The sequence below is a fragment of the Empidonax traillii genome, unplaced genomic scaffold (assembly GCF_003031625.1).
Source record: "Empidonax traillii isolate 1590-97213 ecotype Southwest subspecies unplaced genomic scaffold, ASM303162v1 scaffold2006:size43157, whole genome shotgun sequence".
In the NCBI taxonomy this organism is placed as follows: domain Eukaryota; kingdom Metazoa; phylum Chordata; class Aves; order Passeriformes; family Tyrannidae; genus Empidonax; species Empidonax traillii.
In genome coordinates this window covers 24,156-39,499 of record NW_020957199.1, presented here as the reverse complement: position 1 = coordinate 39,499, position 15,344 = coordinate 24,156, and the positions used below count along the sequence as shown (strand labels likewise).

Here is a 15,344-nt window from a genome sequence, read left to right as displayed (position 1 = left end):
CCCCGCGCCCGGCGAGGTCCCAGGACGCAGATGGGAGGAACAGGAGCCCTTTGTAGGTGTGGATGTGCCGGTGGCAGGGTGGCCGGTGCCCCCTGCTCGCCACAGCCCAGCCTGTCCTATGGGTGCCGGTGTCAGCTGGGTGCCACCCCGGTGCCACCCTGCCACCTTCCCGTGACGTGTCCCCACCACGAGAAGGCTCTTTGCAGCTTCGGTTGCCGCTTCCTGCCCGTCGCAGGCGGTGGAAGCGCGAGCACAGGCAAGGCAGGGGCTCTGCCCACCCTGCCCGACCCCCTGCCCGTCCCCTGCCCGCTCCCCTGCCCACCCCATCGCCTCCAGCCACGGACACCCGGGCCCCCCGTGGCCGGACAGAGGTAGGAGCGTGGGCTGGGGGTCGGGGCAGGGGCTGGATTTGTACCGAGGACGAGCAGCGAACCCCGAGCAGGGGGACAGACAAGGGCTGGGCCGGTGCCAGGGGGTGCAGGGAACACTCCCCCCACCCCAAGGCACGACGGAGGGATGGGCACGACAAAGAGGTGCAAGGGGAAGGAGTGGTGCCCCCTGCCCGTCCCAGCCCCACCAGCCAGATCTTCCCCCCTCTAAAGGGGGAAGTCCAGCCCAGGAAGGTCTCTCAGGGCAAAGCCTCCAGCCCGTTTCAGGTCTGATCTGAGCCGTTCCCACCTCAGCAGCGCAGGGTTTCGGAGGCACAACCCACCCCGAGGAGCAGAGCCCAACGAGTTTCCCCCCCGAGGCCAAGGTGCTGGGGGTGGGGGAGGAGGGATGAGCCCCCTCCTCCTCGCAGGCCCCTCCTCCGGCCCGGGGGACGCACAGAGAGCCAGGGACAGTGGTGTTGTCGAGCCAGGGACAGTGGCGTTGTCCCCAGCTGCTCGGCCATGCCCAGGCAGGACCTGACCCGAGTTCGCCTCCCCAGTGCTCCTCGAGTTGAGTTGCTGCAGTTTGGGTTGCTTTGTTTCACTTTGTCAGCACCTTCTCCGCCTTCCCCTGCTCGCGGGGGTGCAGGGCCAGGCTTGGTGCTGCCGCGGGTTAAAGGTGGGGCCGGGGTGCCTTTCCCCCGGCTGGGTGCCCCTGCTCTCAGACAAGCCTCTACCGGCTCCTCTGACTCAGCTTTGCCTCCCGGACCCAACCAGCCCCAGCATCTTCCACTCCCTCGAGCGTCTGCTGGGGATTCACGTTGCTTTGCCAGGTGGTGGTGGTGGCTCGGGGTGGAGCTCGGGGTCCCTCGGGAGCTGCTCGTCCTCCCCCTCCCCTTCCTGGCGCTGACCTGGAACCTTTGGGGACTTTGTGGGGACTGGAGGATTCACACGCTTTGCACTCACCTCCTCCCCACCCAGCTCACCCATCCCCAGGGCTTTTCTCCTCTGGGGTCACTGTCCCTTCCTGCCAGGTGGATCCACGCTGGGGGGTGTGGGCCCAGGGTGGTGCCCCTGGGGAGGAGGAGGAGGGTGATGAGCCCGAGGTTGAGGGGCTCAAGGTGAAGGTGATGCTTGCCCAGGTTGTTGGTGAGAGCAGCACCTGTGGGGGGGGTCATGGAGCCCCCACACCCCCCAAAGCTCTACAGGCAATGAGGGATCACAGGGCAGCTCAGGATGCCGGGGGAGACTTCACTGCCCTGAACCTTTTCCCTGTTCCCTGGGACAGGGGACCCCATGGATGACGACCGTCCCCTCTTCATCACCTTCAAACCCATCAGTGAGGACAACACAGCCAAGCCAGGAGCCAACACAACCCCCGTCCAGCCCCAGGGAGCAGAGCAGTCCCCAGGACACCACAACACACATGGCAGGGTAGGACAGGGGGATACGAGGGGTTTGTGCCCCTCTGGGCTGTCCCCCCACTCCTGAGCTCACACACCTGCAGGGGTTGTGTCATCCTGGGCTGCACTTGCAGCCCCCTGCCCAGAGCAGAACATCCTTGGGGCACGTCTGAGCCCTGGCTGCTGTGCCCTTCCCTCCAGGTCCCACCAGCTTCCTTCTGGCCACCCCCCCCAGACTGGTCCCCCCCAGAGCTGGTGGCCCTGCGTGCCCGCACGAGGCTGTGGTTTGAGCAGACACAAGCCTGCAGGTTGAGCCCTGAGGGGAAGCTCCCAGTTTGGTTCCATGGCTTCATCAGTCGGAGGTAAGCGGGGGAGGTCGAGGCGGGGAACTTCACCCCTTCAGCATCCCCCTCCCTGGGCTCCAAATCCTGGAGCTGGATCCCCGGATACCAGGGACGGGGTGAGGGTGAGCGGCTCCCGGCTCCTTCCCACAGCGAGGCAGAGCAGCTGCTGCAGGATCAGCCCCTGGGCTGCTTCCTGGTGCGCTTCAGCGAGAGCACCGTCGGCTTCGTCCTCTCCTACAGGTGAGGATCCCTCCCCCGTCCGAGGGGCCGTCGCGCTCGGTCCCCTCCCTCCCTCCCTCCCTGTGTTCCAGTCCCGTCCCCTCTCCCCGCAGGGGCAGGGATCGCTGCCGGCACTTCGTCCTGGACCAGCTGCCGGACGGGCGGTACGTGATCCTGGGCGAGCAGAGCGCCCACGCTGAGCTGGCCGAGCTGCTGCGGCACCACACCACGGCCCCCATCGTGCCCTACCACGAGTTCCTCACCGCGCCCCTGCCCTGCACACGGGTGAGACCCCAACCCCTCGGCAGCCCCTGCAGCCCTGGAGTCGTTCCTGCTGCCGCCGATGGGGTGATTTTCCCGAGGTGGAAAAAGAAGCCAAGGGAAGCCCAAGCATCATCGGGACCGGAGCCACCCTGGCCACGCCACCGGGAGCAAGGAGCACACCAGACCAGCTGGCATCTCTCTGCTCTCCCTGCAGGAGGACGAGCCCCGAGGAGGGACGCAGAGCCCAGCTGGCAGCGGTGCCGCGCGTTCCCCGCTGAGCGAAGCGTCCGCAAAGCTCCCGGAGTACAGCCCTGTGTCCCTGGAGCCCCCGGGAGCCAGGCCAGCAGTCCCGGTCCTCCCCCAGCCTGCGGAGCCCAGCGCCGAGTGGGGCTCCCCCAGGGAGGTAACAAGGCAGAGCAGGGCGGGGGGAGGCACAGCCTGGCCACGGCTCTCAGCGGGTGGAGGGTCCCAGCTGCCACAGACCCTCATCTCCAACCTGTCCCACGTCCTACCCAGGCTCGCGGTGCCCCTCCATCGCTCCCGGCCAAGACCAACTCCCGGGCCGCGGCTCAGGGGCCGCTCAGCCCCGCCGGCAGCGCGGCAGCTCCCGAAGGTGCCTACGCCCAGGTGCACAAGGAAGCTGCTCCCGCTTCGGTGTCCTCCGAGGCCAAGTACCAGCAGCTCATGTGCTTCCACATCTACGCCGAGCCCCGCGAGGGCAGCGGCCCCAGCCCCTCCACCTACTGCGAGCCGGAGGAGCCCATCCCCTTCTACGCCATGGCCCGGGGCTGCAGCCCCCGCGCCGCCCCCGAGGAGAACATCTACTCCGAGGTGGCACTGGCCCGGCAGGACCCGCCCGCTCCGCACCCCAGGGAGCCCAAAGGCGCCTTCTCCACGCTGCCCCCCAAATCCCGGCCCCACCGCCGGCTCTTCCGCAGCTTGTCCAGCCAGGATTACAAGAGGCGGCAGCTCCCGGCGGCTCCCAGCGCAGACGGGGAGGGGAGAGGAGCCTCCAGCCCGGGCACTGAGGTGGGTCCCCCAGGGCAGGTCGCTGCTCTGGAGCTCAGTCCCAGCAGGACATCAGAGTCATGTTGGGGCTGAGGAGTCTCTCCAGGCCTCCTGGAGTCTGGGGGAGTCAGGGTTTGCTCCACACCAGGAGCGCAGGGAGAAGCACAGAAACCTGGGAATGGTTTGGGTTGGGAAGGACCCGAAAGCTCATCTCACTCCACCTCCCTGCCAGGGGCAGGGACACTTTCCACTAGCCCAGGTGGCTCCAAGCCCTGTCCAACCTGGCCTTGGACATTCCCAGGGATGGAGCAACCTGTGCCAGGGCCTCCCCACCCTTCCAGGGAAGAATTCCTTCCCAATATCCCATCTAACCCTGCCCTCTGGCACTGGGAAGCCATTCCCCCTTGTCCTGGCACTCGAGGTCCTTATAACTCGAGCAAAGCCGAGGGCTGGGAGGGTGAAGAACCAACTTTGAGCCATCTCCTGGCTGTCCAATCCAACCTCTTCTCCCCATGGATTCCCCAGGGTGTGCTGAGCCCTGTGCTGGAGCTGGATGACCCCGTGTACGGCCGGAGCACAGGCAGGGCCCAGCGAGGAGCAGCCACGGATGAGAACGTGTACGAGCAGCTGCCTGGAGACCGGCCCTGAGCCACCAGCAGATGGGCCCAGGACAAGGCCTGGCTCCCAGGCAGGAGGAATCTCAGCCTCCATCCCACTGGAGGAACCCTTTGGCCCTGGGAGGAGACATCCAAGGCTGCTGTTGGCCCCAGCAGCCCCCAGGATGTTGATCTGCCCCGTGGGGAGCCCCACGATCTTCCCAAACCCTGAGGGACAGCGCACGGGGGATTGGAGCTAACTCACCTGTGAACACATTCCAAGAGACTTCTGTTCATTAAATGAGGGTGGAAAAGGCTATTACAGGAAAAACAGGGCCAGGTTTGGCACAGTTAAACTGGAAGCGGGAGCGACACCAAAACTCCCCAGCCTGGAGCTCCCACTCCCAAGTCCTGCCTGCTTCCTCAGCCACAAAACTTGGGATAGCACCAAACCTGAGGACTAGCCCTGGCTGGTGGGATGGCACAGAGCCAGGACTGCCCTGTGGGATACCTGGTGGAGCACAAATCCCAGATGGAATGACACCAAGCCACACGGCAGTGCCATCAGCAGCCCTGGTGTGCCCAGCTCGACGGCAGCAGGGAGCCAGGACAGCCAAAGCTCCTCTCCAGGGGGAAAAGGAGGACTGGGGCAGCTGTAGCTGTTTTCTCTCTGGGAAAAAAAAAAAACACACTTGCACTGCTCACAAACCTGAATTTTGTGGCTCTTAAAAGGCTGAAAGCAGAGTATGAGCCCTTGGAACTCCCCTTGGTGCTAAACCTGAGCTGTTGCTGCAACTGGAAGTGGAAAGGGGAGTTCCAGCCTCCCCCAGCTCCCTCCAGCACCCCCCAATCCCTGATAAAGGGCAGTTTGGGCACACACAGGCTGTGCCCTACGCAGCAAACACTGAGCCCCTCGCCATGGAAACAGGGTTGGTTGGCTTCATTCAAAAGTTTATTCCTTTATCAAACCTCTTCTGGGAGGGTTTCGCTGTACATATGAGATAGGAATAAATTACTCAACAGTAACTTTATTCTGATCATTCAAATACTCAAAACGGGCTCTGCAAAGTACTAAACATCCAGGGAACTAAACTAGAAATGAGATTAGTTTAAAGTGTTCTAAGAAAAGACTTCGGTCGTGGGGGGGGTTTTGCTTGTTTTTAACAGGCAACATGGGAGAAAAAAAAAAAACCTCTTGGGAGTTTTTCTTCCTGGAATAACAAATATTGGTCGTTTTAGCTGTGGTCACCAGAAGTATAACCCAGAGTGGTGGGAATGTAAGTTAAATAACCAGACCAGCTCTCTTGCTCCCCTCAGCATCACACGGTTTGGTGAACAATAAAGTGATGCCACGGGGATCTGGATCTGTGGGTTAGGCCGGCGGGGCTGCACAGGATTTGCAGTCGCCTCACCTTGATGGAATTCCTTAAATAAAAAAAAAAAGGTTTAATTTTAAGAAGTCGGGGCTGGACATGGTCTCCTCTTCCCAGGCAGGAGGGTAAAGTCAGCACTTAATTGGGACAGAATTGATAGAAACAAGCTGGAAAAAAACCCCATCGTACAGCTGGCAGCTCTCCCCTGTGTGTGCCCAGAGGAAACACTGCTGAGCTCAGTCCCAGCACCACACTGGGACAGTTTGAGGAGTTTGGGAACAGCCTGGGGCACCACTGAAGGGGGAGCAGGAGAGAAGGGGGAAGAAGGAAGGACAATATACATACACACATGGCTCAGGGTATCCCAAAGCCCTGAGTGTGCCAGGCAGGAGAGCCTCACCACTGTGGACACCTCTCACAGACTCTGCCCTGCACTGGGGTGTCCCCTCAGCGTGGCTGAGGCCGTGGACACCAACTTAAAAACCAGGATATCAAAATCAGCAGCAGGAGAGGAGAGCTGGAGTGGCTCGGACACGAGGAAGAAGCCACGGGGACGGCTCAAAGACAAGGACAAAATTAAAAAAAAAAAAAATCCAAAGCCAGGCTCGCTCTTGGAACTCACCATCTCTCAGAAAGAAAAATGACACTCTCAACGCACAGCGAGTCCGGGAGGGCAAAGTGGGAACTGGGAGTTTATTGAGCCTCTGCCAGAGGGTCTGGGGGCGGGAGGAGCAGCCCCCTGCTCCCACGGGACAGGAGCTCCGGCCTCGCTCCCGGCGCATTCCCTGCGGCACCTCGGGGACCGTCCTTGCTTTGTCAGTCGCTCGGTCAGAACCTTCCACGTTACGGTTTACAAGGAGGGAAGGGAAGGATTACAAGGTGGAGTTTCATCAGGACAGGCTCGCAGCGAACCTCCCTCGTGCCAGGCCCGGCAGCGCAGCGTCCTCCCTCCCGCCGAGCAGCCCCGTCCCGCGCGGGGCCCGGCTCATCTCCCGGGAGACGTCGGACGCCGGCAGGTCACGCCAGCCCAAAAAAAAATAGCGGGACACGTGTGGTTTAGAATCCGTATTTGGCCTGAGTCTGCCGTCTGCTGAGCTTGTTTTCGGACCATGTGTTTTTCAGTTCCAGCTCTCTCTCCTTGGCCTGCAGACACGGAGAGGATGCTGTTAACGCTCTGTGTTTCAGTGACTCAGCAGCATTCCGGCCTCCTCGCGCGGATTACGGAGCCCTTCGGCCAGAAGCCTCGTTACAGGAGTTCACACAATCATCCTGACAGAGGCCTGGATTAACTGGGCTGCATGGGCATTTCATTCATGCTGAAATGCAGCTTCTCTTGTGGGACGGGCTCGGCAGCCGCCTGACAAGCCCGGGGTGGAATATGGACGGGATCCCAGGGCTGGGGAACACGTGTGGGGAGGGGGAAGCGAAGCTGCCAGCTCAGGGCTGGGACCCCCTCAGGGCCAGGACACACCTCTGGCCCCACTGGAGACACGGCACATCCCACCCAGGGCTCAGACAGCTCCTGGTCTGGTCCCACTGTGGGTCTCACCCTGGCCTCAGAGTATTCCCAGGGATATCCCCTGGTCTCCAGCTGCTGGAACAGCAGCTCCACCGCCCCCCGGCCTTGTGCTGCCAAGCCTTGAAATTCCACCTGGATTGGCTCCCACGCCAGGGGAAGCCACTCACCTGATGGATCAGGTACGTGATCTGGTGTTTTCTCCTTTGCTGTCCCGTGGGCTGATCTCCTTTTTTCTGGAAAGCAAAAAGAGGTGAAGCGTTCAGCCTGGAGAGACACTGCTGGACAGCAGAGCAAGGCCAGGGCCTGCACACAGCCATCCCAGGCACCATTTGTTCCCTATTAAATAGCACATTCCTTCGTCTGAAGCAGTTCCTGGCTGGTCCTCACCACCCACACACCATGCTCTGAGCTCTCCTGATCTGTCACATGTCACCATTTACCAGGGTCCCTTGTCCTGTGACTGCCCAGAATCCAACACAGCTCCAGCTGGGCCCGATTTGGGCACTGAGCAGAGGTCCAAACCCCAGCCAGCTCCTGCCCTCCACCCCACCTTGCTGAAGGACTTCATGGTCTTCTCCTCCGTCAGGGACTTGGTGAGCCACTGCTGGGCCCCGCTCAGCTGGTCGTCACCTTTGATATCCACAAAGTTGATCTCCTCCCTCCCACGATTCCGCTTGCCTTGCAGACGCTTGAACTGAAGGGAGAACAGAACAGCTGGAATTACACTCCCCCCATCACACCCTGATACAAGGTTGAGGGGCTGAGCCCCTGCTCCCCACAGCGAGGGACAAGGCACAGCAACGAAGTTTTCCAGACAGGATTTTTTATCTTCAGGAGATTTCTGCTTTGCTGTAGATTGGAGTATCTAAAGCTGTTCAGCATGAAGGTTATCATCTCATTTTCCTATGCAGCCATTTATTTCTCCTTCCAGCCTTGCTCAGGACACCCCCAGAGTCCTGAGGCTCTTGCTTTAAAAGCCAGGGAGGTACCTGGCCTGTACCAGCCATAGTGTGGCCACATGGCCACAGGCAGTGATTGTCCCCATGCTGGGCACTGATGAGGCCTCACCTTAAGTCCTGGGGTAAGTTTTGGGCCCCTCATCACAAGAAAGATGTTGAAGGCCTGGAACGTGTCCAGAGAAAGGAATGGAGGTGGGGAAGGTTCTGGAGCACAAGAAGGGTCTGGGGAACTTCTGAGGAGTAGCTGAGGGAGCTGAGAGGACTTGGCCTGGAGAAACAGCAACTCAGGGGGGACACTCTCAGTCTGTACAACTCCCTGACAGGACAGTGGAGCCACGTGGGGATCGTGCTCTGTTCCCAGGGAACGAGGGACAGGATGAGAGGAAATGGCATAAAGTTGTGCCAGGGGAGGTTCAGGTTGGATACAGGGAAAATCCCTACACCCAAAGGGTTGTCCAGCTCTGGCACAGGCTGCCCAGGGCAGTGGTGGAGTCACCATACCTGGATGAATCTAACAGCTGTGTGCATGTGGCATGTGGGGACAGGGTTTGCTGGTGGCCTTGGCAGTGCTGGGGGAACAGTTGGACTCCATGATTTTGGAGGGCTTTTCCAACCCCAAACAATTAATTCTATTCCCTTCAAGCCTGCAGACCCGCCTGGAGCAGCAGCTCAGAAGACTGCGGGGAAGGACTCACATGCCCACACCACAGCACGAGACCCCCAGGGAACAACAACCAGCCCGGCCCAACCCAGGGGAAGCACAGGAGCGTGCTGTGGGGGCAGGACCGTGGCTGCCAAGTGTCCTGGGGGGAGCTCAAAGCCAAATTCCACAGCAGGACAGACAAAGTGCCAACCGCTTCGTCGTCGATGAAGGAGGAGTCGGTGCTCGTCTCCTGCGGCGGTGCCTGGGCTGGTTCCACCTCCGGGTAGTACCCGCTGCTGTAGTAATCCTGGCAGGAAAAGGGAAGCCAGTTGGTCACGAGAGCGAAGCAGGAGGGATCCTGCCCGTGGGCTGCTGCTTTTTCACCCCCTCGGAAGGACTTCATCAGAGGTACAAACCAACAAATGATTTGAGGGGCTTTTCTCAACAGGCTGGAGTGACAGGACACAGGGAATGGCTTCCTACTGACAGAGGGCAGGGTTAGATGGGATACTGGGAAGAAATTGTTCCCTGTGAGGGTGGTGAGGCCCCAGCACAGGCTGCCCAGAGAAGCTGTGGCTGCCCCATCCCTGGAAGAGTCCAAGGCCAGGTTGGACAGGGCTTGGAGCCACCTGGGCTAGTGGAAGGTGTCCCTGCCAATGGCAAGGGGTGGAACAAGATGAGCTTTAAGCTCCCTTTGAACCCAAACCAGCCTGTGATTTTATGAATTTCTAGAAACAATGTGGGCTCAGATACCAGCTCTGGTGAGCCCCAACTCTGCACCCTCACACCAGGGACATTTTCACAGGAGTGCAGCTGTCCAACATCTGTCCAGCAAAGAACATCTGCAGCTCTTGTGTCACAGGAATGCCCCTTGTGCCCAGTGCTGGGGATCCCTGCTGTGTTCTGGCCAGCTCGCAGAGGATGGAATTTCCTGCTCCATGTCCTGGTCAGTTTTTAAAGGTTGGACTCCCTACTCCATGTCCCACATATCTCACATGGGCTGGACTCCCTGCTCTGTCCTGTCCACTCACATGGGTTGGTTTCCCTGCTCCAAGTCTCTACACCATGTCCCAGCTAGGCTGGATTCCCTGCTTCGTGTCCCAGGTAATCCACGTAGGTTGGATTCCTACTGTGTCCCACTCAGCTCACATAGGATGGATTCCCTGTTCCATGTACTGGCCACCTCACAGAGGCTGGATTCCTACTCCATGTCCCACCCAGCTCAGAGGTTGGATTCCCTGCTCCATGTCCCACATATCTCACACAGGCTGGACTCCCAGGAGCAGTTGCTCCAGTAAGTACCTCCAACCCCTCACCCAATACCTGTCCAGATCCCCTCCAGTCAGTGAACCCACCTGGTAGTAGGCTCCGGGCTCGCCATAGGTGGGGTGGAACTGGCCGTAGGGGTGGTTGCCGTAGTCCTCGCCGGGTTTGGGTGCCCAGCTGTGCTGGGCCCCGCTCGAGCCCGCGCCCGTCTTGAACTCCAGCGGGGCGTTGGCGGCCGCGTCCTGGAACTGGGGCTCGGGCTCTGTGCCGGGCGGCGGGTCCTCCGCGCCCGCCGTGCCGGGGTACAGGTAGGGCTCGGCGCCCGCGGCGCTGGGCTCGCTCCTGTCGGACAAGGAGAAGTAGTTCTCTGGCTCCAGCTCCTCGTCGCTGTCCTCCTCCTCCTGCGTGATCTGCTTGGTTACCTGCAGCGCCGCGCTCTTGGCCGCGGCTTTGATGGCCGACGGGGACGGAGTGGTGGGCACGGCCGGTTTGGAGGCGGGTTTGGCTTTGGAGGAGGAAGAGGTGGGGGCCTTGGCGGGCTTGGAGTCGGAGCCGTCTCCCGCCTTCCTGGAGAAGGCGTAGGGCAGGAGTAACCGGTTGGTCTCTTTCACTGTCAGGTTTTTGGGCTGAGGGAGCAGAGCGGACAAGCCGGAGCCCTCGCCGCGTCCCTGGGGAGGTCCGTGCAGGACAAGTGGATCACGGGGATAAGAGAAAAGAGTCAGACTATTCGCTTTTCCTGATTACCTGCTGATTATCCCCCCCCTCAGTTCTTACAATATTCCTGGGTTTCCCAACATTTGGCCACCCTGAACACGCTGCACAAAAGGCTGGGGGCACTTTGAAGGGAAACGCAGAACTGGCGAATATCTGTCCAATTCCCAACCTGATGCCTCTTTCTCCAAGATTTAAACTGCCCAAAAAAGGGACTTGACACCCCATGGGATTTCAGGAATATCCCTAAAGCCATGAGCCGCTCAGAGTGGCTGATTCACAGGAGTGGAAGGCCAAGACTGGTCACAGTCAAACACTTTTTCCCATGACACTTGTTTAATCGAGCGCCCTCGGTATTTACCTGAAGAGTGTTTTTCTTCTTTGCTGGTTCATCTTCCTCTGAATCTGACTGAGAGAGAAAACCAGAGCTCAGCAAAACCTGAGATACTAAAAAAGTGTTATTAATAAATCCCAGGAAAATAAACCCAAGAACTCCAGGGGCACAGCAGCAGGTCAGGGCTCTCCTTCAGAGGGACAGGCAACAATGGAGCACAAATCACACAAAGGGTGTAAAAGTCACTGCAGGGACACAGGGAATTTTTCCCAATAATGTTGGAACTGCTAAATATCCAGTTAAAATTTGAGTGAAAGGCCTGGTTGGCATCAGAAAAGGCCCTCAAAATCTTTATGGCTTCATTGCTTCGCAGGGGACTTGGAAGAGGCGACAGGAATCGAGGGCTTGTGCCAGCTTATCCCCAAATCATAAACCAGGGAAAGACAAGGAATGTGTGTAAATAAAAGGAGTCAGGAGAGACCATAAACCCACGTGTTGGTTTGGGAGAGAGGAGACACTGCAGCTGCCCTGGAGCATCTCCACGGGATGAACTACAGGAATGGGAGGGATTTTAAGGAGAAAGAGGGAACAACCAAGGATGTTAGTCACAGGCCCAGGGCCTTCCAGGAATCCCAAGTTCCAGTTTAAGGTACTTTCTGTCCCTTCAATGTTCATTCACTCACAGGACATCAATGACCTGTGGGATTTGTGGTCAGAGCCCACACACTGGAGCATGGACTAAGGGAAGAACAAATCCCTGTTCATTCCAGCTGCCACCTATCCCCAGGGAAATGACTCCAAGCTTCCAGTTCAGCTCTTCCTACAGCCACAGGTGCTCCTGTCACACCAGAACGAGCGACACCACTCTGTGTGAGGCTGGACAGGACTCTGGGCAACCTAGGCTAGTGGAAGGTGGCCCCTGCCTGTGGAAGGGGGTGGGATGGGACGAGTTTTAAGGTTTCCAACCCAAACCACTTTGAGATTCCATGTGCTGGTTTAGATTAGGATGTTGGGAAGATATTTTTGGCTACCAGGGTGGGGAAGCCCAGGCACAGGTTGCCCAGAGCACCTGTGGCTGCCCCATCCCTGGAAGTGTCCACCTAGGTTGGACGAGGCTCTGGATGAACTTTAAGGTTCCTTCCAACTCAAACCATTCCAGGCTTCTGTGACAGTGTTGTCCCAGAGGGAACGAGCAGCAGGGAGAGGATGGAGCCTGATCAATGGGAACCCTCAGTCAAAAATCACACGGGCAGAGGGACCTGCCTGTCCCTGCTTTCACTGTCTGGATTCAGGAGCCCCATGTGGCACAGGGCACTGTAAACACCAAAAAAAGCACAAGCTGAGAGGGAAATGGTCACCTAAAAGTCTGGAAGTTGCCTGAAGCCTTTAGAGAAATAAGTAATAAATTGGCAGGAAAACCTATCAACTGCACAGCAGGCAAGAGAGATTTTTTTGGGCTACAAGGCCCTGCAGCTCCACACCATCAACTCGTTAACTCCAGCAGTAAAGAAGGGTGCAGATAATCTGGGTTTTGCTGCATTATGATTATAAATAAGGTTTCTATATCAGTTTAATTCTGCAAAGCGCTTTAGGATTAGGGCAGGCAGCCAGGACAACCCTCCCCGTGGATGCCACAACAGATCTCGGTGTGCCACGGTGGGAGAGAGCGAGGGGAAGAGACCCACGGCGGGGCGGGGAGGTTGGACCCCCGAAGGGCTCGACCGGAGCGGGGGTTGATGTTCGCTCCATACTCACATCTCCCTTGTGCAGCTCGGGCGCCGCGATCCGCACCGGCTCCGTCCTCTTCTTTGGCTTGGGGAGGCCCAAACCCGCGCCGGGGGCGGCCGGGCCGGGCGGGCCGAGGGGGGAGGCGGCGGCCGCCGCGTTCCTGGGGGGCGGCAGGAGGAGCCCTCTCGGCCTGGGGGGCTCCGCGGCCCCGTCCCCGCTGTCGGCCGGCTCGGGCGGGCTCTCAGCCCCGGCCTGGCCCGGCGCGGCGCTGCCGAAGCCCCTCACGGCGGGCGGGGGGCCCATGAGGAACGGCGGGGGCACGGCGGGGGTTCTGGGCGGGGGCAGCGCGGCGAAGAGCCCCCCCCGGGCCGGGGGCTGCTCTTCTGCGGCCGGAGGGGAAGCGGGGGCTTCCTCCTCCTCCTCCTCGGCCGCGGGCTCCTCCGCATCGCTGTCCTCCTCGCTGCTGGCGTAGGCCACGAGGGACATGGCCCCGGGGAGGGCGGCCCTCGGCGGGCAGCAGCCGCTACGCGAGGCCGGGGATCCGCCCCTCCGCGCTAGGCCGCGCCGCCGCCGCGCCTTCAGCGCCCGCGGCGGGGAAGAAGGGGCGGCCTAAGGGGAGGCTACGCCGCCATGGCGGCCCCTCTCCGTGCCGGCGGCGGGGCCGCGGAGCTCGGCGAGGCGGCGGCGGCGGCTCCGCGCTCCCCGCTAATGGCTGCCGGCAGCGCCCCGCTCCCCGCGCCGCGGCGGCGCCGGACTACAACTCCCGGCGTGCTCCGCGCGCGGCGCCCGGCCCGCCTCCCGGGGCGGCGCCGCCGCGAGGCACCACGGGAAATGTAGTCTGAGGCGCCACGCGGCGGGACCCCCTGGGCGGGACCGGTATCGGTACCGGAGGAGGGGGATGTGGAACTGGGGTGCCCCGGGGGGGACGGGACCCGACAGGGACGGGGACGAGGATGAAGATGGGGATGGGGAGACGGGAGGGCCCGCCCCGCCCCTGCCAGGCCGCGCAGTTCATCGCCAAACTGCGGCTCCCGGTGTGTCCCCAGCGGCCGGTGCGGTGTCACTGGGACACGGACCGAGGGGGCTGGGAGGCTCTGCCTGCTTCCCGTCCTTTCATCCCGGTGTCATTCCGGGGTAGGATCAGCCTAGGGGCTGCTGGAGCGGGATGCAGGAGCTCCCGGGCCGGGATTCCCGAGCAGCCGGTTTATCCCTCCAGCACCCCCGCTGACAATCGGTTTGACTCCTTTGACCTCCTTCTGGCTTGTTCTGGCCTTAATAAGCAGAGAGCTGGGCTCGAATTTGGGTCCCCGACACCCAGGGAAGCGATTTGCAGAGGCACTGCACAAAGTAATTAAAGCAAAATGGAGGTGAACGAGGAGCAGCGTGTCCTGAAAGCCTCTGTCGTTTGGAATGGTGTGAAATGCAGCCAACGCGCCCTGTGCCACCCCTCCTGCCCTGCCCTGGAGGGCTGAGGAGTGTTAAAAATACAGTATTAAAAATAGGCACGGAGGCCTCGGGGGGCGGAGGGACGGGCATGGGAGGCTGCGGGGAGCTGGGACACCGGAGTTACGTTTTCCCCCCACTCTTTCCACGGGCGAGACCCGGTAGAGGGCAAAGCCAAGTGATCCCAGCACAAGGACACCGAGGAGGGAGAGGAGGAGGGTGCCCCTGGCAGGGCTGGGCTGGCTCACAGAAGGTCCCATCTGCACCAGCCTCTCTTCAGGAACCCTTTTCCCTGGAAATGTGGGTTCTGTGACCACCAGAAACAGTGAGACGTCGCCTTGGCTGTGTGACACAGTGTGGCCACTTGTAGGGTGAACCCCTCGTCACAGGGGTCTGAACCCCAAAGAGTGTCATGGAAGTGTCCAAGCCCTTTCCCTTCACAGCTCTGCCCACGCACTCTCCAAATCCAATGGAAACCTAGACACAGATGGGGATTTTTGTGGGATTTTTTATGGATCAGGCCTCCCATTGCTGTCACTTCCCCAACAAAACATCCCTTGGGCTCATACAGAGTCTTAGTTTGGGCTGGAAGTGACCCTAAAGATCATCTCTTTCTAATCTTCTTGTCACCCTGGGGATGGGTTGGGATCACCCCAGTGGATTTTTTTTTTCCTCCCTGCTCCTTCCTAAGCACCTAGATTTGTAAATTTTTTAGGATTTAGGAAAGGGAAACAGGCGATTCCTCGAGAAGCACAGAGTGGTTCCACCACCCTGAGCTCCGATGCGAGGCCACCCTCATCCTCTGCCAAGGAAAATCAACAAGGACCCTGCTGGGGAGAGGAGGGACCCGGTTTAAACAAGGTCCAGCTCCTGCTGCGCAGAAAGAGGGAGGAATCTTTGTTCCCCTCGGCATTTTTCCATTTTTCTGTTGAAGGTAGAGATTCCTCAGGCCTGGTCTCACCCCGGGCAGCAGGATCCTGCTGTCAGCTGTGACCCCGAGGATTATTTATTTGTGTTACTTTTGCGGCTCGTTGGGAGAAATGAAGCCAAGGAAAGCAGGCAGGGATGGAAGGAAAGGAGCCCAGCCCTGGAACCCCGACTGCCAGGTCAGGGTGGAGGTTCTGGTCTTGGAAAGGGCTTAAATCTGGGTTTAATTTAATCCCAGG

General features: G+C 60.0%; 1 protein-coding gene and 1 long non-coding RNA gene across 3 annotated transcripts; one reads left to right on the top strand and one right to left on the bottom strand.

Moving 5' to 3' along the window:
* Positions 1–5,207: 5,207 nt before the first annotated feature.
* Positions 5,208–13,450, bottom strand: PRCC (proline rich mitotic checkpoint control factor). Its single transcript, XM_027909234.1, has 7 exons — positions 12,763–13,450; positions 11,035–11,082; positions 10,052–10,630; positions 8,908–9,003; positions 7,645–7,788; positions 7,262–7,327; positions 5,208–6,718 (listed from the first exon to the last, which is right to left on the bottom strand). The coding sequence occupies exons 1-7, from the start codon at positions 13,219–13,221 to the stop codon at positions 6,632–6,634; spliced, it is 1,479 nt and encodes a 492-aa protein (XP_027765035.1). The 5' UTR covers positions 13,222–13,450; the 3' UTR covers positions 5,208–6,631.
* Positions 9,875–11,576, top strand: LOC114071406. Of its 2 annotated transcripts, none has more exons than XR_003574032.1 (3): positions 9,875–9,990; positions 10,580–10,679; positions 11,381–11,576. It is a non-coding gene; the product is annotated as an uncharacterized LOC114071406 (long non-coding RNA). The 2 variants fall into 2 exon arrangements; XR_003574031.1 differs by having other exon boundaries at positions 9,875–9,994.
* Positions 13,451–15,344: the final 1,894 nt, after the last annotated feature.

What these genes read in the sequence shown, in the direction of transcription:
- PRCC (XM_027909234.1), bottom strand. Translation starts at nt 13,221, where the DNA reads ATGTCCCTCGTGGCCTACGCCAGCAGCGAGGAGGACAGCGATGCGGAG. An exon ending in CCTTCATCGACGACGAAGCG is followed by an intron (nt 7,789 to 8,907) that starts GTTGGCACTTTG and finishes TTCTCCCTTCAG; the next exon opens with TTCAAGCGTCTGCAAGGCAA. An exon ending in CCATGAAGTCCTTCAGCAAG is followed by an intron (nt 7,328 to 7,644) that starts GTGGGGTGGAGG and finishes TTTGCTTTCCAG; the next exon opens with AAAAAAGGAGATCAGCCCAC.